General features: G+C 40.7%; 1 protein-coding gene across 1 annotated transcript; it reads left to right on the top strand.

Moving 5' to 3' along the window:
• Positions 1–9393: 9393 nt before the first annotated feature.
• On the top strand, positions 9394–23766 carry LOC121512178 (cytochrome P450 2J1-like). Its single transcript, XM_041791324.1, has 9 exons — positions 9394–9585; positions 12945–13110; positions 16033–16185; positions 16265–16425; positions 17078–17248; positions 19197–19338; positions 19422–19609; positions 19681–19822; positions 23337–23766. Exons 1-9 carry the CDS (start codon positions 9394–9396, stop codon positions 23510–23512), a joined length of 1491 nt encoding a protein of 496 aa, XP_041647258.1. The 3' UTR covers positions 23513–23766.
• Positions 23767–24101: the final 335 nt, after the last annotated feature.

Here is a 24101-nt window from a genome sequence, read left to right as displayed (position 1 = left end):
CATAATTCCTACTTGCCCTGTCCAGGAGGTATATTTTCTGGCTGTCAAGTGCATACATTTTGCTCACAACATACTTACAACTAAAATCCATTGCCTGTCGACTGTGGAAAGCAACACACAACACTTCTTTCTGAAGAAAACTGTATTTATTAGCTATGTGTTAGCCCACTGAAAATTATATTTAACTTTGTACAGATCAGTGCAATGTGAAAGCTGCACCAGGTTGTTTTCCGAAGAAATTCAAACTCAGGAATTTCATACTTACAATACTAATAAGGTAATAATACCAACTCAGAAATATTTTTTTCCTAACTGATGAAACCAACTATTCTCAGAGGAAAATGAGGTAAACATAACACTGACACTAGAGAGGTGGTGGGGTCTGCTACATATGCACCAAGAGTAAAAAGGTGTTTTTCTTCTGTTTTTATTTGGTTTATTCATTCAGTTATGAAAGTTCACCTGGCCTAAAGATTTTTAAGATATTAGAATGAGCTGAGTTTGAGCTCTGAGATGCTTTTCAAAGAAAATGATGAATGATGGTTGGCTATTTGGGTATTTATATCTCACACTGGGGCATTTACTGGAGTTCTGTGACTTTATTAACATAAAAGAGATGCTTTCTCATTTGTTTCCACTCATTATTAATTCTTTAGTTAAAGGGTGAGGGGCCTCATATTTGACCTCCAAATGACTAAAACCAGCCCTGCCTCACACCTGCAGCTCTCCAGACACATCGTTTCACCCTGCCTCATTTTGGTGCTTTTCTTTTACATTTCTGCTCTTTTGACAATATTTATGATCCTTAGAGCATTAAAGATCAGATTTCAGTAGATATGATGTTATCTCCACTTGTGATCCTGTGAGTTATGCTCTAATCGTCATAAGATCTGGGTGTGAGAGAGCAACGGCAGGATGTGGCTGGAGAAAAAGTTAAAAGGAGGAAATGGAAAGCTTCAGATTAAACACGACAGCACACCTCAATGAATGAGCTTACTGCGGACCTCCTCTGCTCTCTTCTCTTACACACGGTTCTCTAAACACGGATTTTAAATAATAAACGTTTAAATTTGGAAGTTAAAGCCTTTCTTCTTTATGTGGGTAACAGATTTATTGATGTGACCTACCATGAATCTTTACTGATGACAGTGTTTACCTTCATAAAGGGTTTTAGTTCAAGTCTGTGCAGCTGTCTGCACCAGCAGACACGCTCAGCCAATGGAGGCAGCGACACCCTGCATCTGGCTACTCAGGGACTCCGTAGAAACAGAAACGAGAGAGGAAAATAATAAAATCAATGAATAGAAAAGCTCAGAGTCGTGCTTGCCCGATCTCCAAGTCCTTACAAGTGTTGCTTGCCCATCGGCTTTTTGAAGTTGCCCCGGGCATTCGGCAACCGTTAATGTCGGACTCTGAATGTTCTGGCAGCAATACTGTTACATGCGATAGTGGGCTAACTACAGTTAACATAGGCAGGATCTATCGACACTTTCCAGCAGTGGAAGATTAAAAATAGCTTGAAATCAAAAGTGAAGCCAACACTAGATATTTAACCGGAGAATCAGCTAATGTTTCTACGACGCAGCGACTGGCTAGCTTGTGGCAAAAGGAAAACTAGCATAAAGCTAACGCCCAAGTGTCGCCGATGGTAAACAGAAAATGAGCTCCGGATAAGAGAATGTGTCTCTGAGCTACTCGACAGGCCGTTGGCAAACCTGCTATGTTGGGTTTATAGGTTTTATTTAGAGGTTTTAGAGGTCGCTGTAGTCTCTCCGCTAGTTCGCAGCTCGTTCACCTCTGCCGTAGCTGGTCTCCATGGAAACCGATTCCTCTCTTTTGTACGGAGGCTCGGCCCAGTCTAAAACCATGAACGCGGACGTCTCCGTGTGTGGACCATGTGTTGCTTACTACTTTTTCGTAAATCAGAATTTTCTAAAACTAATAAATAAATTGGCAAATAACGATGAAAGTTATTAAATATTCTGTAAAATGCGATGCAAATGATTCCTGAATGTGTTAAGTGGTGAGTGCAATAGAAGATAAGACACTGATAATACATTGTGAGAAGACGCAACAATATAATGTGGGGAAAATTTAGACTGCAGAAACGAGAAAAGACAGGAACAACCAAGAGAGATTCGTTTGTAATTATCTCAACATTTTGATATTACATTTACTGTCAAAGAAATAATAGTAGTAAATAAGAAGACTGTCAAGCACAGGTATTAAAATAATAACTGATAGTTACATTTAAGTTTATAAAAATAATTTATAAATCGTTTCTCGTGCAGATGGTCCATTTTGGCAGAAATGGTTCGGCACAATAAACGCTGAACCGGAAGTACTTCGTATACGCGTGAACGAGGCCTTGTTGTGCAAGTTATCGGAATAAAAAGGCCAAACGATCAGATTAATACATAGATTTGTATATGTAGATTCAAAATAAAAAAAATCTATACATATATGAAACTATTATATATATAAATTTATTTTATTTTAAATCACGGAGTACATCTTTTCATTTGACTGAGAAAATACAAGAAAGCGGATTCTGGTTTTATATTTCACTGTCAGTTATTATTTTAACATGGATCATTTGTTATAGATGATTCACTAAAGTCCATGTAATCTCATCATTTGAGCTTTTTATTCTGAAGGGGGGCTTTGAGCTTTCTAGAATATTTCAGGTCATTTTTTAGGATGATTGTGGGAATTTGTCATAATTTTCATTCAATGTTGGGGAATACATTTGTTATTTTAGGGAATTTGCCTCAGGATTCAATGGACTTCGACGTTTTTCTAGAATTCACATGGAATTTTTGGCAATTCTTAAAAATTTAGGCTGTATGATTAAGTTTGACTGAAACATTTTAGTAATTTTACTCCAACAATATGTTAAAGAATTTTTCTACAGAAATTTTTGGTAGTTTCTTTGAAACTTTAGGGAATTTCATATTTGATATTATTTTTGGTCCAAATTTATTTTTGTTCAAAGACAAGGCTGAGCTTTTAAATTTATCAGGTCCTAGTCGTCCCCAATAAATGGGAGAAACTAAACAAAAGTTCAGGTCTAGGGAGTAAGGGTGTAGCGGTGCAAACCTGATGCTTCAAGGCTCTGGAGACAAGAGACGCCAGCCCTCTATCAGCTGTGTTAACTACTGCCGTAACCTGATGTGGGGCTGCTGGGCTAGGTGAGGGAGTGTGTGCTATCCTTTGGTCTTTGGGTTCTTGGTCCCCCCAGTCTTACTGTACTCCAGTAAGTCCTGGACACTGACTGATGCCCAGAGGCGCAGACTGGAGTCCTACCTCTTTTGGACGGATTTTTGGGTGCCATTTTTAGACCACATGTCTGATGTGAATGTGTTCAGGAGAGCAGCGATGGGAAGGGTCAGCTGGCCGTGCCTTTCTTGGGCCTGATGCAGTCCACCAGATATTGAGTGCCAAGTACCCAATGGTCCGGACCAGATGTTGGGGTGCATCATGGAGGGGTCAGCAGGGAGGATACTTGTAGAGATGCGGCGTGGGCCTTGAGCAGGGCGGAAGCCCTTTATAAAGCGTTACTCGCATTGACAGGCTCAAAGTTTTGGTCCCTGCATGTGAAACCTCAGTGAGACTGAACAGCTATGAGAGAGAGGAGACTGATTCTAAAGTAAAGAAGACATTCTGCAGAGTTGGACCATTTTAATTTGATTTTACAACTGTGATGAAGTTGGAGAGTTCTGGAGAAATCTTCAGCCAGAAAATAAAAAAGCCTGGCGCTGTAACAAATACTGTTGTAGATAGAAACAAGTAAAGAAATAGAATGCGACAGAAACAAGCCCCTGTTCACAAGCTTGTCCTATTTTGCGCCACAACCATCCAGAAGAGACTGATGAATCAAAGAACCACTGAGATCCCACCAGTGCCAGCAATAGAAATGTAGGATTTACTGACTCTAAGCCGGTTTATGGTGACACATATGAAAGCACTATCAATGCTTAAATGATCTAAAATAAATGGATGAAAATACTGACATACCTTATTTGTGCAGGAGAGCAACATCATGGATTAGAACAGGGGGGTCAAACTCAAACACAGCAGGGGCCGGATTCTGAATTTGGGTCTAACCTGAGGGCCTAGCAGGGTCAACATTTAACCACTGAGTGTCAACCTAAATGATTCTGAGATTAAAAGGTCGACATGATAAGTTAAAAACTCAAAATCTGAGATTAAAGTCAAATCTATAAGTTTTAAAGGTAAAAACATGACATTTAAAGTCAAATAATGTTTTTAAAAGGCAAAATATGAGATAAGAATACTGAAACCATGATTTTTAACAGTCAGAAATGAGATAAAAGTCAAAATCATGAGTTTTAAGAGTCAAAATATGAAATTAAATTCAGGATCAAAAGTTTTAGAGGTAAAAAAAATTAGAAGACGTCAAAGTTAGGAGTTGAAATGGACAGAAAAACTGAGATAAAACCCAAATCATGATATTTAACAATCGAAATATGAGATAAACATGGAAATCATCGGTTTAAAATTTCCAAATATGAGATTTAATTTCAAAGGGAAAAAAATGAGATGAAAATTAGGAGTTGAAAAAGGTCAAAACATGACATAAAAGTCCAAATAATGACTTTAAAAGGACAAAATAGAGTTTTAAATTTAAAATTATGAATCTAAAAGGTAAAAATATGAGATAAAAGAAAAAGTTATCAGATGTAAAGGTTAAAATATGAAATAAAAAGTAAAAACCATAACTTTTAGTCATAACTGTGAGATGTCAAATTGAAAATATAGCGAACACACTAATTTCTCCTGCGTTCCTGACTTTTTATCCAATTATTTTTACTGATTTTTTTCATGACTCAGCAAGAATATTATAAATCATCAAGGTTAAGTTTACATTTTTAAACTGGAGGAAATCTGCAGACCTCATACTGGTGGGCCAGTTCTAAGGAAATATCATATGATCTGGTGGGCCGGGTATAACTGCACCATGGGCCGGATTTGGCCCCTGGGCCTTGAGTTTGACACCCCTGGATTGAAATGTCCAACACCATAATTTTAGTCTTGCCCTAGTCTGAAAACTAGCTCATCATCAAAGATCAGTTTGAGCCAGTCTGGTTTCATCTTCCGCGTGGACAAAAGCAAGTCTGCAGACATTAAAGTCTTAGTTTTAGTCAAAGAAATAAACCCTGCAGTAGACGCCGTCAAGTCCATGTGCTGAGCTCCAACTCCTCCATCTCCTCCTCTTTAACTGAAAACAGTCAACATCATGATTTTAGTGACACATGAAACATTTTTATTGAGTGTTTTGGATTTTTACATGTTTCAGCCTGTCTACTGCGACACAGAAGGACACGTCACAGCCTCTCTGTGTCTCTTTCTCTCCCTTATAAGTCATTCAGGCTCTCTTCTTCAGTTTCTAAGTGTGTGCAGATGCAAAGCATGCCGTGATGACAGAACAGCCTGCTATTGGTTGTCACAGCTCAGTCACAGTGCATTGTGGGAAACAAACAGACACTAAAGTGACAATATTGGCAGCTAGCAGCTGGGGCGATCAAAGAAAAGGATTATAAAATGGATAAAAAGGCGTTCAGTATCAGAGTTACTCATGTTGATTTAATGTTTAAAGACCCCGGAAGGTCAGCTAGGTTCCAGACCTGCTAGAAAATGTCTCACAAGAGCTACAAAGGCATGGATAACATCATTAGAACGGCACAACAGAGAACTTTCAGTGGAAAAAAAACAAGTAAGTTGCTACAATTTATGGTTCAAAAGATATTTTAACTTTGAGTAACACCTCTCTTCTTGTCGTCCACTACAACGCCGGTCTAAAAAGGCTAAATGCAGAGTGTGTGTTAGAAATAAGATTTTTTCAAGCCATTTGTTTTAAAAGTGTACGGTTCGTGTGTTATTTCTGCATATGAACATTCTAAGGCTGAATAAAATCTTTATTTATACTTTTGGCTGAATTCTTAATTCAGGCATATTTTATCAGTGAAAAACAGACTTGTTCCATCATGGAAGATCAACATTTCTACATTTCTATTTGAAAATATTCAAATATAAATACACTCATGATTTAAAGACAGTACATTTTTTTATCAAGTCAAGTCCGTAGAGTTGAATTTCTCTTTTTTGTGTGTGATTTCAAGCAGCTGACAGTCGCAGACGTTCCCACCTGAAACTCCTCATAAAACCAGCAGCTCTACCTGCTGAGTGTAACGGGTGGTTTTAGTACCCAACAGCAACACACTAAAGAAGGAGAATTAGAAGTAATGTCCTTTAATGATCACAGCTGAAACAGCACTTGAATCGACCAGGTCAACAATAAGCAATCACTTCTGAAGAGCTGCCCAGCCGGGGGAGAGACAGAAGATGGGTCAGAGCCAGAAGATCCAGCAGGAGGAGCACACTCACTGTATCTGAGCAGAGCTGTCACACACCAGCTGAGGAGTCCAGAAGCCGAGCAAACAGAATCCAATCCACAGAGGCAAAAACTTGAGGTCAGGGACAGAAGGCTTAGGTGTTTTTCCAGGGCAGAGACGAGGTTCAGAGGTCAGAGACAGGCAGGGTCGGTACCGGGTAGTCAATCCTAAAGAGAGTGCTGGAAAGTCTTGCATAAGGGCTAAGAACAATCTGGCAGAGCCTGACTGAGCAGAGGAGGCTTAAAACTGGCTTGATTGAGCATGAGAGGCAGCTGAGAGCACAGGTGAGCAGACTTGGCTGATGAGGTGGGCGTGGCTGACTGGCAGAGTGGAGCAGAGGCAGTGTGAGTGAAAATACAGCAGGTGAGCAGAGGAGTGACACTGTGACACCGAGTCTCAGACCACGCAGACGGCGTCTCAGCAGCTTGAAAGGTTTTTGGACTTCTGCGACTTTCCTCCGCAGAGTTAAGAGGGTTTAGACCAGTGGAAAATCTTGAGTCTGAACAGAGATTTAGTGGTCTAATAGAGCCTGTTTGACATGACTTTTTGTGTGTTAGTCATAGCAGTATTTTTCTGTTCATTTGGGTAAGCTGCTTTGTAGACTTTGAGTAGCTGCAGCCATGCTTTTGCAACATTAAATTATTTTATTTTGTTGAATTAAATTAAATAGCCAATCCAGTCTGGGTTTTCTGTGTTGTGTAAATCCCTGGAAGCATTGCTGCAGCTGTGATGTTTTTCCAAGAACAGGATTGATGAACGATGGCATTTTAAAGCTGAAGCAGCGAAGTGACACCCAGAAAACAGGCACAATGTTGTCTTTTTTCTAATGCTGGCATTTATAAAAGGATGGTGTATGAGAACAATTATCAATACACAGGAGGTTTCTAATGTTATTGATAGTTTCTGTCCCAGCTGGATGAAGTTGATACTGGAGCTTAAACATCTTAAATTAGTCAAATGTTGATATATAACAGCAATGCAACCAACTGCTGTGCATCTAAAACATAACATTTATTCAACATAAATCAAATTACAATCAAGTTACTTTTATATTATAAAGAGTGCAATTTAATATTTATTGGCTTATTTTCTTACACATACGTATTTCTTTGAATACAGATATCCCAGAACATTTCCGCTCAAGGCCCAGTGAGAAGTTTCTGGGACCCAAAGTTAAAAATGTAAATCCTGGAATCATGGGGTACAGGTGGCCTAGGGGTTTAAGGAACGCCCCGTATATGCAGGCCGCCTGGATCTGAATCCAGCCCTTCCCAGCTCTCTCATCCCTGTTTCTGATTCTGTCCTCCTCCGTCAATAAAGGCGTAAATCTCCACAGTTCTTGTGGATGCTGATCCTAACTACACACTAACTTGAGTAGTCTGTCTAGTTAGTCTGTTTTAAGGCTATATAATGTGCCATTTGTAGGACATAGAAACATGTCTAAAGTGCCCTCCAAAACACGCCACACTTAGTGCCCTCTTCAGTGGCGAGAACGCGCTGTATGTGCCCTTTTTTCCCTTTTCGTCTCTGCCCTTGAAAAAGTCTGTGCACGCCACTGAGCGCAAGTCACATTGAATGTGACCTTTTCAAATCAGATTCAGGCCACTCCGTATGTGGTTCTCAATCAGAACTGAGCGGTAAGGCCTGCAGTGTGAACGTAGCCTTAGAGTTAGTATTGAATCAAAAGTGACTCAATGAATCGGTCAACAGACTGAAATTTGAGTCAACTAGAGCAGCGTTACTCAACCGGGCTCAACCAAGAGCCAAATTGTTTAAAAGTACCTTTGCAGGATCCACAATCTAAGTGGTAAAAAGTGGCAAAAATGGGCTAAAGTAAGTGGCAATAAAAATAAGTTAAAGGGGGCAAAATGGTCAAGAAGCGGCTAAAAAGGGTGAAAAGGGGCAAAATCAGCATAAAAGCCAAATCCTGGGTGGAAAGTGTCAAAAACGGGGGAGAAAAAAGTGGCACAAAAGGACAGAAAGTGGCAAAATGTGGGTGAGAAGTGACAAAAAATGTGTTACAGGAGGCAAAAATGGTCAAAAAGTGGTAAAAACATGACAAAAATGAGTGGAAAGTGACTGAAATGGGCAAAAGGCAGCCAAAGGTGGGAGAATGGGCAACAAACCAGCAAAGAGTGGCAAAATTTGGGAAAAAAGTGGCATTTAATGGCAAAATGCAGCTTTAATGGGTGAAAAGTGGCAAAAATGGGGGGGGGGGGATTGCAAATAGTAAAAAGCAGGATAAAAGAATCAAAAACTGGACAAAAAGAAGTGACAAAAGTGGACTTAAAGCAGTAAAAAAATTATTAAAGTGGCAAAAAAAAAATGCAAATAAGGGCAATGGTAATTAAACAATGACAATTAAAGCCAACTGTATAAGTGTGGGAAACAAACTGATCAATGTGACGTGCTGTGGATAATTTCTGAGGTCAAAGTTTCCCTTTTTTAAAGTTTTCTGGTGGTATAATATTTCAAATGAAGACATAAAAGAGCCACAAATCATCACAAAAGAGCCACACGCTGAGCATCACTGAAACAGAGTCAAATACAATACTGGGAGCCCTGCTCCTCCCTTAAACATGTCCAAATGGTCCAGCACTGCAAAACAATGCAAGTAAATTTAGTCAAAATAATGCTCATATATGCTCAATACATTCAAATGCTGTGACATCTGTAAAAATGAGGTAACATTAGGTCTAGGATCATGGTTACTTTGGTTAAGCTTCTCCCAGACAGCTGCTGATGTTTATGGCTGATACAGTTTATTTACTCTGCATAATGTCTACGTTATGGAGTCAGCTTGCGTCCATGCTTAACTGAATTCCTCAGTGCTGGGTAATAAAGAGCCCCCTCTGTCAGACACAATAGTCATTGTCTGGACGTGAACTGTGAGTCAGCAGAGAAGCAGCCCGTCTCTGAGAGACGATGATGGACCAGCAGATCCTGAGCGCTCTCTGCTCGTCTCCTCTGCTCCACAATGTGGCTGCCAGATCTGTTCCTGCCGCCTGGTGTGAAAGGACTGCTGATTTTTATTTTAGCACTTCTACTCATTGTTTATCTTATCACCACAAAGGATCCGCCAAACTTCCCTCCAGGACCGCCTTCACTTCCTCTGTTGGGAAACGTCTTCAGCATTGAAGCTCAGCATCCTCACATTTACCTGACCAAGGTAAGACCGCAGTGTCGTCATTATTTAGGATTCAGAATCATCCTGAAAGCTTCTGTAGGAACCTTTGGTCAGTTTTGGCGCCCCTGGTGGACAAAGCAGCGCCTCTGATCCCTTTCCTGGTTTAGTTTTGTACTGACAGAAAGTCTCACCAAGCCTTCTTTCATTTATGAGATCAACCATCAAAAACTGTGCAAAAAGTAAAAGTAATGTTATTTCAAAAAGGTGATTCAAATCCCCTCATCTGACATCAGGCAGCTGTTTCAGATAGAGATATGTCAACAGATCAGCCAGCAATCATTATCAGCTGATTTTCATTTAAAACAGCGTTACTCAACCCTGCTCGACCAAAGAGCCAGATTGTTGAAAAACACATCTGCAAGAGCCACAATCTAAGTGGTGAAAAGTGGCAATCAAAATAAGTTAAATGTGGCAAAAACGGTCAAAAAGCAGCAAACACTGGGAGAAAAGTGCCAAAAATGGGTGGAAAGCCACGAAAAGAGAAAAAAATGGTAAAAACAAAATGTTACAAAAATCAGTGAAAAGTGACTAAAATGGGCAAAAATCAGAAAAAATGTGGGGGCAAAAGGCAGCTTAAATGGGCAAAAAGGGGCAAAAAGAGGTGGGAAAAAGGGGCAGATAATTGCAGAAAGCAGGATAAAAGTTTCAAAAATCGACTTAAATCAGTAAAAATGGAATTAGAGTAGCAAAAAAATGCAAATGCATACGCAAAAGCCATCATGAAACGCACAGAATGTAACTTTCACCACCAGGGGGCTCTCAAACAATAACCAAACATGACAAGTAGAGGAGCTGCTAAGCTCCGCCCCCCTCCTGAGTCTGAATGAATGACCCTGCTCTGTCCTCCATGAGGGGAGTTCACTGAACTGCTGTTTTTGTTTCACTGATGAGGTCCACCTAATGAGGGGACAAGGCTGTTCAGGCACGTTTTAACAGCTTTTCTCTAGTGGCTCGGCTAAAACGTTGGCATATCCTAAATCATAAAGCTTTAATCCACAGGTGTCAAACTCAAGGCCCGGGGGCCAAATCCGGCCCACAGAACGATTATATCCGGCCCGCGAGATCCTATCATATTTGTATTATAAGTGGCCCAGCAGTATGAGGTCTGCAGATTTCCTCCAGTATAATAATGTAAACTTTAGCTTGATTATTTAAGATATCCTTGTTAAGCTAAAAATCTGAAAAGTACAAAGAAAGAAAGATTTCATAAAAAGTCAAAAATGTGGGAAAAAAAAAAAATTTGTGTTTTATTTCATATTTTCAATTTTGCATCTCAAGATTACGACTCTAACTTATGATTTTGGCTTTTCATGTCATAGTTTGACCTTTTCAACTCATAATTTGAACTTTATAATTCAAATTTTTATCTTTTAGATCCCCAATTTTAAATTCAAGTCCTATTTTTACCTTTTTGACTCATTATTTGGACGTTATATGTCACTCTTTTATCTTTTAGATCTTTTTTTCCCATATTTTGAAATATTAAATTCCTTATTTTTTACATTTTTGATCATATTTTTACCTTTTAAACTCCCAAGTTTGAATTTAAATCATATTTTTAAAATTTTGAAGTCATGATTTTGAAGTCCAGCTCAAATTTTGAGCTCCTAATTTTGGCATTTTAATCCCATATTTTGAAATAAGACACACAATTTCAAATTTTAAGTCATATTTTGATTTTAAAATCATTATTTCAAATTTGATCTCATATTTTGACCTTTCAAACGTACGATTTCAACTTTCTCCTTGTATATTTGCTCTTTAACAATATTCTTTTTTCTATTTTTTAATATCGTGTTCTGATGTTTTGAACCAATAAATTGGAATTTTAATCTCAGATTTGAGCCTTTAAACTCATCATTTTGACTTTTTTGAATTTTGGAATTATTTATCATCAGTGCTTTTTTTTCATATTTAATACTGGTGAAAATGAGGTTGACAGTTGTGGTTAAATGTTGACCCAGTTAGGCCCTCAGGTCAGACCTAAATCCAGAATCTGGCCCCTGCTGTGACTGAGTTTGACACCCCTGCTTTAATCAGTCTGATACCTGTGTGGTTTATCCATGTGAACGTCCTGGAAGCTTCAGTCTACACTCTGTGACTCAGTCATTAGATTTATTCCTCTTATTGGTGCCCAAAGTCTGTCTGTGTGGGTTAAAGAGTTTCAGGTTCGCTGCTCCTGCAGGAGGAATCTACCAGAGACTGTTTCTGTATGTGCTGGGCTCTTTACATCTTAGAAGTAGACCAGGGGTGTCAAACATCAGAATTATGAAAAAAATACCCATTCTTAATCATTAAAAGGCCAAACTGATAATGAACCATTATCATGACTGATTAATGCAGCATTCTACAATTAAAAGCCAAGTTTAATGATTTAATGAGTGATTTCTTCCATTCTTACCTGTTCTAAAGTAAAGTTTTCAGCCTTTTGTTAAATCTATGCAGCTCTGATCTCATGAATATTAACCCAGCAGCTCCATTATTCAAAGGTAAATGACATAATCTAATGATTCAGGGTGCTAACCACCTGACCAAGATGAGGGAGGGCTGAGACGCTGTGGAGTTAGAAGAGCCGCCATACAGCAATGGTGCTCTGGCTCTGTGGATCATATTAACTTTACCTTCAGCCTCGGAGGAGTGAGAGAGGGACTCTGCAGCTGTGTCATAGGTAACGTTATCCTCAGAGTTCACACGGCTTTAACCTCTCTATCCTCCAAGATGGGCTGTGAAAAGTTCTTCCAAACTTTGTAGTAGGTCCCATTAGTTAAAAAAGTAGTCCAGTGCTGAAGTCCCTGTTGAAATTGGCAAAAAATAATTTACATACTTAACAAGCTAACTTGCGGTTATGTGATGAGGCGTTCAAGTTAGCTGGGAAATTTTAGTGTTTAAAGAATGGGCATAAATATGTCAATATATCAATGAAAATAACCTAGCTATTCAAAAATGCATTTATGTATTAATATTTTTAATCACTGAAGAAGTTTTGGAGGGAGGTCGCAGCATTATTTATAATTTAAATGTAATTTATTCAGCCTATTTATTTTAATACGATTTAATTAAAGAATTAAAATGAAATTTTATTTATCTGCTTCAATCACCGTACCGAAAACGTACCGAACCGTGACTTCAAAACCGAGGTACGTACCGAACCGAAATTTTTCTGTACCGTTACACCCCTACTCCACACAGAAATACATACCATCTAAAAACCATATAAGGCTTTTCTCTGACAGCATTTTAATGTGAGTAAAAGGGTTAAACCCTATATTGTGTTAAATCTGCATCTTATGGGAGTCACATGCTCGACCACAGGCGTCTCATTCTCCGCTCCTGGTCCGCAGCTCGCTGATGTTTATGGAAATGTTTTCTGCATTCGTCTGGGGAGACACAAAACTGTGTTTGTGTCTGGCTGGAAGATGGTGAAAGAAGCCCTCGTGAACCAGGCTGAGAACTTTGTGGAGCGGCCTTACAGCCCCATGGTGACCAGGATTTACTCCGGGAACTCTGGTGACTCACAAACACAGCACACACAAAGATGGCACCTTATAGTAATTTACATAACTGGAACAACATGCTGAAAAGGAGCCACAAGATAGGTTTAAACCAGAGCCAACAACTTTAAGGACAACAGCCTCTGTACATGGGACATATGGACATAATCATGGCCAGTGAGGTAGAAGCTAATGATTGGCCACTGGGGTAGAAGCTAATGATTGACCAGTGAGGTAGAAGCTAATGATTGGCCAGTGAGGTTGAAGCTAGTGATTGGCCAGTGAGGTAGAAGCTAATGATTGGCCAGTGAGGTTGAAGCTAGTGATTGGCCAGTGAGGTAGAAGCTAGTGATTGGCCAGTGAGGTAGAAGCTAGTGATTGGCCAGTGAGGTTGAAGCTAATGATTGGCACGTGAGGTAGAAGCTAATGATTGGCCAGTGAGGTTGAAGCTAGTGATTGGCCAGTGAGGTTGAAGCTAGTGATTGGCCAGTGAGGTAGAAGCTAGTGATTGGCCAGTGAGGTTGAAGCTAGTGATTGGCCAGTGAGGTAGAAGCTAATGATTGGCCAGTGAGGTTGAAGCTAGTGATTGGCCAGTGAGGTTGAAGCTAGTGATTGGCCAGTGAGGTAGAAGCTAATGATTGGCCAGTGAGGTTGAAGCTAGTGATTGGCCAGTGAGGTAGAAGCTAGTGATTGGCCAGTGAGGTAGAAGCTAGTGATTGGCCAGTGAGGTTGAAGCTAATGATTGGCACGTGAGGTAGAAGCTAATGATTGGCCAGTGAGGTTGAAGCTAGTGATTGGCCAGTGAGGTTGAAGCTAGTGATTGGCCAGTGAGGTAGAAGCTAATGATTGGCCAGTGAGGTTGAAGCTAGTGATTGGCCAGTGAGGTTGAAGTTAATGATTGGCCAGTGAGGTTGAAGCTAGTGATTGGCCAGTGAGGTTGAAGCTAATGATTGGCCAGTGAGGTTGAAGCTAGTGATTGGCCAGTGAGGTTGAAGCTAATGATTGGCCAGTGAGGTTGAAGCTAGTGATTGGCCAGTGAGGTTGAAGCTAATGATTGGCCAGTGAGGTTGAAGCTATTGATTGGCCAGTGAGGTTGAAGCTAATGATTGGCCAGTGAGGTTGAAGCTAGTGATTGGCCAGTGAGGTTGAAGCTAATGATTGGCCAGTGAGGTTGAAGCTAGTGATTGGCCAGTGAGGTTGAAGCTAATGATTGGCCAGTGAGGTTGAAGCTAATGATTGGCCAGTGGGGTTGAAGCTAATGATTGGCCAGTGAGGTTGAAGCTAATGATTGGCCAGTGAGGTTGAAGCTAATGATTGGCCAGTGAGGTTGAAGCTAGTGATTGGCCAGTGAGGTAGAAGCTAATGATTGGCCAGTGAGGTTGAAGCTAGTGATTGGCCAGTGAGGTTGAAGCTAGTGATTGGCCAGTGAGATAGAAGCTAATGATTGGCCAGCTGGATTGAAGCTAATGATTGGCCAGTGAGATAGAAGCTAATGATTGGCCAGTGAGGTAGAAGCTAATGATTGGCCAGTGGGGTTGAAGCTAGTGATTGGCCAGTGAGGTTGAAGCTAATGATTGGCCAGTGAGGTTGAAGCTAATGATTGGCCAGTGAGATAGAAGCTAATGATTGGCCAGCTGGATTGAAGCTAATGATTGGCCAGTGAGGTTGAAGCTAATGATTGGCCAGTGAGGTAGAAGCTAATGATTGGCCAGTGGGGTTGAAGCTAGTGATTGGCCAGTGAGGTTGAAGCTAATGATTGGCCAGTGAGGTTGAAGCTAATGATTGGCCAGTGAGGTAGAAGCTAATGATTGGCCAGTGAGAGTGAAGCTAGTGATTGGCCAGTGAGATAGAAGCTAATGATTGGCCAGTAAGGTTGAAGCTAATGATTGGCCAGTGGGGTAGAAGCTAATGATTGGCCAGTGAGAGTGAAGCTAGTGATTGGCCAGTGAGATAGAAGCTAATGATTGGCCAGTAAGGTTGAAGCTAATGATTGGCCAGTGGGGTAGAAGCTAATTTTGGCCAGTGAGGTTGAAGCTAATGATTGGCCAGTGAGGTAGAAGCTAATGATTGGCCAGTGGGGTTGAAGCTAATGATTGGCCAGTGGGATTGAAGCTAATGATTGGCCAGTGAGATTGAAGCTAATGATTGGCCAGTGAGATAGAAGCTAATGATTGGCCAGTAAGGTTGAAGCTAATGATTGGCCAGTGAGGTTGAAGCTAATGATTGGCCAGTGAGGTTGAAGCTAATGATTGGCCAGTGAGGTTGAAGCTAATGATTGGCCAGTGAGGTTGAAGCTAATGATTGGCCAGTGAGGTTGAAGCTAGTGATTGGCCAGTGAGGTTGAAGCTAATGATTGGCCAGTGAGGTTGAAGCTAATGATTGGCCAGTGAGGTTGAAGCTAGTGATTGGCCAGTGAGGTAGAAGCTAATGATTGGCCAGTGAGGTTGAAGCTAGTGATTGGCCAGTGAGGTTGAAGCTAATGATTGGCCAGTGAGGTTGAAGCTAATGATTGGCCAGTGAGGTTGAAGCTAATGATTGGCCAGTGAGGTTGAAGCTAATGAATAGTTAATGAACAGATATCACACTGTGTTGCTCTACAAACCCATCACCCTTGCATGATCACTGCCCTATGATCATCAAACTGGATAGTGATTCAGTGAATATTGTTGATGTTGATGACTATTGATGAGTCACTTTTTAGTGCCCGCTACTGTAAAATGGGACATTCTGTAAATAAATAAATGTTAACTTCTAGTTAGTAACTCATTTTCTCCATGGTTTACTGGTAGGTATTTGCTCATATGTCACATAGTAACTCTTCCAGAGATTCCACAGGTTAGCACTGATTTAATTCGTGTTGGTAAAGTGTTAGCCAAAGCCTTTATATTGGCATATTGAACCCGTCAGAATAACCTTGTTTGCTTGGTCTTCCTCTCAGCTGGTCTTTTCTTCAGTAATGGTCATGTGTGGAGGAGACAGCGGCGTTTTGCCATGGCTATGTTACGAACCTTCGGTCATGCCAACAGCTCCATGGAGCAGAGGATCTGTGAGGAGAGTCGCCACCTACAGGAGGCGATTGAGAAGGAGAAAGGTTTGAAAATGATCAGATTTGAGAAGATTGTAGTAAAACTTATGACAGTAACTGTGACTGATAAGACGTCATCATTCAGGTGAACCGTTTGACCCGGTGCCTCTCTTAAACTACGCCGTGGCCAACATCATCTCTCAGATCGTGTTTGGGAAACGCTTTGACTACTGCGACAGAACCCTCCAGAACATGCTGAGGAATCTGACAGAGATGGCCTACCTGGAGGGATCCGTCTGGGCTCTGGTAAGATCCTGACACACAAGGACAACACTAACAAGCTGTCATAGCAGCACCCTACATGTTTAATCAGTCTTTATGAGCAGTTAAGAAATCCAACTAGAAAGGGTCATAGTGTTGAGTGTTCAGACTGGAGCTGTCACAATACCTGAACTCTGAAAAAGTTTCCATAATTTAACCACGTTCAGCCAACAAAATTATTCTACATTGGGACAGCGTAACACATTGAACCTAGGTGGGTGAAAATGTGAGGTATTAAAACAATCTCCTTAAGGTGTTGCTGAAATGCAGGAGTTGAGGAGATTTAACTGGCCCAGAGAAATTTCTGATGCATTGCCAGGAAAAAAAAAAACAAAAGACAAATCATACTGGCCCCAAAGTAGGCAGGTAAAAATGCCCTGAATACCAGATCGCCAGCCCAGCCCCGACTACCAGAGAGTAGAGCTCAGAGCTACGCTAGCATCATGTTAGCTAGCTAGCTGGATTAAAAACACAACGTGTTGAAAAAAGAGCTCCACAGCCGCAGAAACTGCACATCATAGACTGAATACAGAGTCAGTTTAACACACAAATATGTCTACCAGGTCAAACAATGCAGATTCATTTTCTATGAGATGATAATTTGACTTTAATTGGCATCTGTTTCCTCTCCAAACAGCTCTACGATTCGTTCCCCACCCTGATGAAACTCTTGCCAGGGCCGCACAACGGCATCTTCAGCAACTCCAAATGTCTGGAGGCATCGATCCGAGCCGAGGTGGAGAAACACAAGATGGATCTGGACCCCAGCAACCCACGAGACTATATAGACTCCTTTCTGATAGAGACAGTAGGGCCAGATCCATACAGGCCATCTTCATGGTCTCTAAAGTAAAAATTCCAGAGCAATAACAGATACTTCAGATACTTTTTAGTCTTTTTCTTCCTGGCTGATACTACAGGAGGCTGTTTAGAGTTTGTAAATGAAGGTGTTGGGTGCAAATTCAGCTGAGAAAGCTAAAACCCAAACACTGACACTGAGTTAATTCATGATTTCTGTGATTGTTGTGTAAATGAAGGGCTGAAACTAATACAGTCATGGACGAAAATGTTGGCACCCCTGGAATTTTTCCAGAAAATACACCATTTCTCCCAGAAATTGTTGCAATTACAATTTTTTTTGGCATACACATGTTTATTGCCTTTATGTGCATTAGAGCAATAGAAAAAAATCGAAGAAAAAAGCCAAAATTGACATAATTTTACACAAAACTCAAAAAATGGGCTGGACAAAATTGTTGGCACCCTTTTAAAACTGTGGGTAAATAATTTTATTTCAAGCATGTGATGCTCATTAAAACTCACCTGTGGCAGTAACAGGTGCTGGTAATCTAGAAATCACACCTGAAGCCAGTTAGAATGTCTAAAAGTTGACTCAACCTTTGTGTTGTGTGCCTGTGTGTGACACACCAAGCATGGAGAAGAGAAAGAAGAGCCAAGAACTGTCTGAGGACTTGAGAAGCAAAATTGTGGAAAAATATGAACAATCTCAAGGTTACAAGACCATCTCCAGAAATCTAGAAATTCCTTTGTCCACTTTGCGTAATATAATCAAGAAGTTTATAACCCATGGCACTGTGGCTAATCTCCCTGGACGTGGACGAAAGAGAAAAATTGGCAAAAGAATGCAACGCAGGATAGTTGGAATGGTGGATAAACATCCTCAGTCAACTTCTACACAAATTCAGGCTGTCCTGCAGACTCAGGGTGTAAAAGTATCAGCTGGGACCATACGTGGTCATCTGAATGAGATGAAGCGCTATGGCAGGAGACCCAGGAGAACCCCACTGCTGACAAAGAGACATAAAAAAGCCAGACTGGAGTTTGCAAAAATGTACCTAAGTAAGCCTCAATCCTTCTGGGAGAACATTTTGTGGACAGATGAGACTAAGGTAGAGCTTCTTGGAAAAGCACATCATTCCACTGTTTACAGAAAACTGAATGAGGCCTACAAAGAAAAGAACACAGTACCTACAGTCAAACATGGTGGAGGTTCAAGGATGTTCTGGGCTTGTTTTGCTGCCTCTGGCACTGGGTGCGTTGACTGTGTGCAAGGAATCATGAAAACTGGAGACTATCAAAAAATTTTGGGCCGCAATGTAGGGCCTAGTGTCAGAAAGTTAGGTCTGCGTCAGAGGTCATGGGTGTTCCAGCAGGACAACGACCCCAAACATACTTCAAAAAGCACCAAGAAATGGTTGAAGACAAAGCTGGAGAGTTCTGAAGTGGCCAGCAATGAGTCCGGATCTAAATCCCATTGAACACCTATGGAGAGATCTCGGATCTGCTGTTGCAAGAAGGAACCCTTCAAATCTGAGAGACCTGGAGCAGTTTGCAAAAGAAGAGTGGTCCAAACTTCCAGTTGAGAGGTGTAAGGAGCTTGTTGATGGTTATAGGATGCGATTGGTTTCAGTTATCATTTCCCAAGGGTGTGCAACTAAATATTAAGTTGAGGGTGCCAACAATTTTGCCCGGCCCATATTTTGAGTTTTGTGTAAAATTATGTCAGTATTGTCTTTTTCCTTCTGATTTTTTTGTGTTGTTCCAATGCACATAAAGGCAATAAACACATGTATACCAAAACATTTGTTGATTGCAACAAATTCTGGGAGAAATTATGTATTTTCTGGAAAAATTCCAGGGGTGCCAACATTTTCGTCCATGACTGTAAGTACACTGTTTTCAGAGTCAATTATCTGAATATGAGTCCCAAACACCTTTGTCTTTTTGTCGGACAGCACAACAGAAATGGAGAGCTGGGTTTTCATGACAACAATCTGGTTCTGTGTTGTCTGGATCTGTTCTTAGCTGGAAGTGAAACCACGTCAAAGACTCTGCAGTGGGGCCTCATCTACCTCATCAACAACCGCCACATTCAAGGTCAGCGACACGATCAGCCGTTGCACTAATCATCGAGGGGAAGAGAACTTTTCAAATAATCAGTAAAACATCTTTTATGTCAGACAAAGTTCACTCAGAGATAGATGCCATGATTGGACGAACACGCCACCCCACCATGGCTGACAAACCCAACCTGCCGTACACAGACGCCGTCATCCACGAGATCCAGAGGATGGGAAATATAGTTCCTCTGAACGGGCTGAGAACGACCGCCAAAGACGTGATGCTGGGAGGTTTCCTCATACCAAAGGTGCATGCACTTTCCTTAAACTTAACCATTAAAATAGAATAAATAAATCAGTTCCTGCCTTTTGGTTTTAGGGAACCTCAGTGATGCCAAACCTCACCTCTGTGTTATTTGATAAGACCGAGTGGGAAACTCCAGACACCTTTAACCCTCAACACTTCCTGGACACTGATGGGAAGTTTGTGAGGAGGGAAGCCTTTCTACCTTTCTCTGCAGGTAATCTAACATCTGATGATCTTTTTAAAGAATTGAATGATGAGTTTGGGCTTTTTCATCACTTTTGTTTGGAATGCATCTTCAGTTTCTCCCACTTACTCCAGATCAGTCTGACCTGAGAAGTTTAAAAGTCTTTACAGAGGAGTTAGTCTTGATCAAATATGATGTCCATAAATCCACTAAAGCTCCTGTTTCTGCAGAAAATACAGCACTGGATCAGTTCAGCATGTTGGCTGTGATTTGGCCGGAGTCGATCTTTAGCCAGTCAGAAATGGTGCCAGTCATTGGGAGAGGGATTGAGGAGTGAGAAACTTTATCATAAAGCCAAAACATTCCATTTACATTTTCACAAAAATTTCATTTAAGTTCCTAAAAGATTTCAAGCAAACCCCGCCTTTAGGGTTCACAGCAAATTCCTCCTAAAATTCCTTATCAGTTTCCCAAAAATGGAAAAATACATTCCCCAAGATCCCATGAAATAATGGAAATTCCCCCCAAACATCCAAACAAATTCCCCGAAATGGCCGAACATCTAGAACAATTTACTCAAACTTAAATGGACATTCTGGACAATAATCTGAAACATTTCTACAGCAGACGTCCTTACTGTGTCCTATGAAAGCCAATATGTAATGTTCTCATATGTAAACTTAACACATCAATTAGGGAAATTAGTGTTTGATAGATTAATTCTCTGTTGTTACAATGCTTCTTGGCAATAAATCTTATACCGTTGGAAAGCCTGTTTGTTTAGCTTTTAAATGGTACAACATTTGTAAGGAACATGCATTTGTGGGATGAGCAGCAGAGCTGAGTGTGTGGGTTAAACCCATGAAAAATTTGCCAAGTCTTCTCTTCCAATGCCAAACAGCCTGGCTCCTCCTCCTAATGCTGGTCACCAGCCTGGTCACACACTGCTGTGGGATGGCGTCCGACTCTTCAACCAGTATTAGTCACAGGTCAGCCAACGTGGTTGTGTTGGTCACTCTGGCACCAACAGCACGCTCAAGCTGATCCCACAAGTGTTCAGTGGGGTTAAGGTCAGGACTGCAGGCAGGACATTTCATCCTCTCCACTCCCAAATTCTGGTCTCTGATACTCCGCTCTGTGGAGGCCAGCTTCGTCATCTTGTAGCATTAAGTTATGCAGGCCCACCCACAGAGTTGGCTGGGCCCCTAAAAAACTGAGAGAATGGGCCCTAAGTTGTGATTTATGTGATGATGTCAGTGCATGTGCGTTGGATGAGTAGCATTGGTGCTAGCATCCTGGCTAACAGTTCCCTCATGTTAGAGTTGAAAAGTGTGTCAACTATTATGGGGTTCTGATAATGAAATTATTTATTTGCTGTACTTTTAATCCACTTTTTTCTTTAATGCCACACCTTTATGCCACTTTTTTTTAAACCATTTTTTGCTCCTTTCTGCAACTTTTTGCCTATATGAGCTGCCTTTTTGCCATTTTTTGCTCTCGCTTTTCACTCATTTCACTAGGGGTGCACCGATCAATCAGCCAAGATCTGTATCGGCGCCAATTTCCTTAATTTTAGGAGATTGGCGATGGGCCGGTCCTTGTAAATAAGATCGGTGGATAAGATCAGTTTCATATTGTCTTACATGTATTGTTCAGTGTTTTAATGTTTTAATAAAATAAGATTGGAACATTGAAGGTGTATGCTGTCAGTTATAAAAAAAATCAGTATCAGCAAAAATCAGAATCGGCAGGTCAGGCTTTTTAAAAATCGCTGATCGGCCAGAAAATTGCAATCGGTGCACCCCTAATTTTCACCCATTTTGGGCTATTTCTTAAACTTTTATTTCTCCAGTTTTAACGATTTTTTGCCCTTTTCTAATCCTTTTTTAACCGCCTTTGCCCTTTTTTGCTCATTTCTGCAACATCTTTTTGCAACTTCTGCTTACCTTAGCCATCTTTTGCCATTTTTTGTCCGTTTTTGAAACTTTTATCTATTTTTGCTGGGTTTATCCCAATTTTGCTATTTTTCACCCATTTTTGCCCATTGCAGCCATTTTTTTGCAACCTTAAGCCCATTTCTAGCACTTTTTGGTCACTTTTGGCCTCTTCTGCAACTTTTAACTCATTTATGCTTTTTTCAACAGTTTAATCAGTTGTGACACTTTTCATCCACTTTTTTGTCTCTTCACAGTTGTTCTATTCTTCTCCAAAAATATTGTCTCAGTTTCTTTTCCTTTAATTTCTGGCATTCTGATATTTGTGCACATTATTGCCTTGCTATGGAGGTCTAACATTACTTTCCTCATCATTTAGTTCAATATACCCCTTCCACACTGTTAACATCACCAATGAAAAGGTAATGTTTTATCAAAAAATTTTAAGAAACCTATAATGTGCTACAGTATAGATAAAAATAATTTCACAAGGCCGGCCACACACTAGACGTTTTTTAATCTGAAACGATTTTAAAACTGTGAGAGACCACAGACTTCAGGACAATTTCCAAAGATTTTTCATCTTTAATCCTCTGAACGCACACACTAGACGACTGTCAGATCACTGGAGACCACACACCTGCCGACCTGCCTACGACCTCACGTGATCATGTGACTTTAGAAAAAAAAAAAAAAAAAAACACGGATGTCTGTGACACTGTCTTGCTGTCTCTCCACAACCGGCTGCTCTGGCATGCATTACAGGTGCATCAACAATCAATAAACAAGGAAAAGACTCAGGACGAAATCCTGGCTGGAGTTAAGGTACAGTTGTGTTTATGGTTGTGAGCGGTGTAAGTGTGTATGTTTCATCTGGTAACGCTACCTGGTGTGCTCGCTCTCATTGGTTGTTGTGGGTACTCCGTCAGCGGCACTACGACCTAGAATCATAAACATCAAACACGTTTGATATTTACGATTCAGGGTTTGGGCAGCTACGACACGATGTGGAGCAGTAAATTAATCGTGTTGACACCACACACATGCAGACTACTCAGACAGCCTAAGAGTGCTTATTATTCAGATTCCAATGGGTCCAATCATATCAGTCACTGACTGACATCACCTGGGGGGCAACAGAAGCTCTAAAGAAGAGTCAACAGCAACAGCAGAATAAGATGTTTGGCATTGGCAGAGGAGCTATGCAACCCACACACTCAGCTCTGCTGCTCATCCCACAAATGCATGTTCCTTACAAAGGGAAATAAACAGGCTTGCCAAAGGTATAAGATTAGCTACCATGGAGCACCATTACAGCAAAGAAGTAACCCAACATTATTTCAGCATTTTTATACATATAAAGCCCACTGTTGAACATGCAGACATTAAAATCTGAATTTGATAAGAAATTATATTCAATAAAAAACACAAAGGCTCTGTTGGGTGTTGGACTTTTAGTGATCGGTCTGTTCCCTCAGTGTCGTCAGCTGAATTATTAGTCTCTTTATTTATTAAAAACTCCACTTTTGAACTAGGAACATACTTTTTTGTCTATATCATATAAATGAGGATGAAGTGGAGTCTTTCTAACCTTCTTGTGTCTTTTCCAGGAAAGCGTGCATGTCTGGGTGAAGGTCTGGCCAAAGTGGAGCTGTTCCTGTTCTTCGTCTGTTTGTTTCAGAAGTTTGAGTTTTCGACTTTAGATGGAGTCAAGCTGGAAACAGAAGGAATCACTGGAGCTACACGCTCACCATTTCCCTTCAAGATCTATGCCAAAGCCCGCTGAACCCTGAAAGAGATCGACTGAATGCTCAACTGAATACACTGAACGCTGCAGCAGACAATCATTTTCACCACAATCCCTAAAAAGCTGGGACGCTGTGTAGGCCGCAGCTCTTTCATGAGTAGTGATTAAGGTTTTCATTCACACGCCAGTGCTGTTAGAATGGCTGAGGCTAACAGACAGAAAAAGACGATGATAGATGAAGCTCAGATGATGAAAAAGAGTAAGCAAAAAAAGAGAAAAGCAAATGTAATGATCTGGTGGGCAGCAGAGTGAACACCTCTCCAGATATCCCTCATAACAGACTCCGTAAGGCTGTATGATTACCAGGGATGTCTACCAGGGACAAAATCCTCCAACAGTTATGGCACGAGTTTGCATAAAAATAAATAAATAATTTCTTTTACCTAAGTAATCTCCCTTCTTGATAAATGATTCTCTCCAGTGTAGCCATTACCTACGGCCTGTAGTTGTCATGGTAACAGCTGAATTATCAGACACATACTCCACATGCTAACAGGTAGCAACAAAAGGCTGTAGACACTAGCAAAGTCAGATATGTAGAAAATCCAGTAACATTACTGTAGCTCAT

Source organism: Cheilinus undulatus, linkage group 7 (assembly GCF_018320785.1).
Source record: "Cheilinus undulatus linkage group 7, ASM1832078v1, whole genome shotgun sequence".
In the NCBI taxonomy this organism is placed as follows: domain Eukaryota; kingdom Metazoa; phylum Chordata; class Actinopteri; order Labriformes; family Labridae; genus Cheilinus; species Cheilinus undulatus.
Note: the sequence above shows the minus strand (reverse complement) of the source record. Positions and strands in the feature narration are given on the sequence as shown.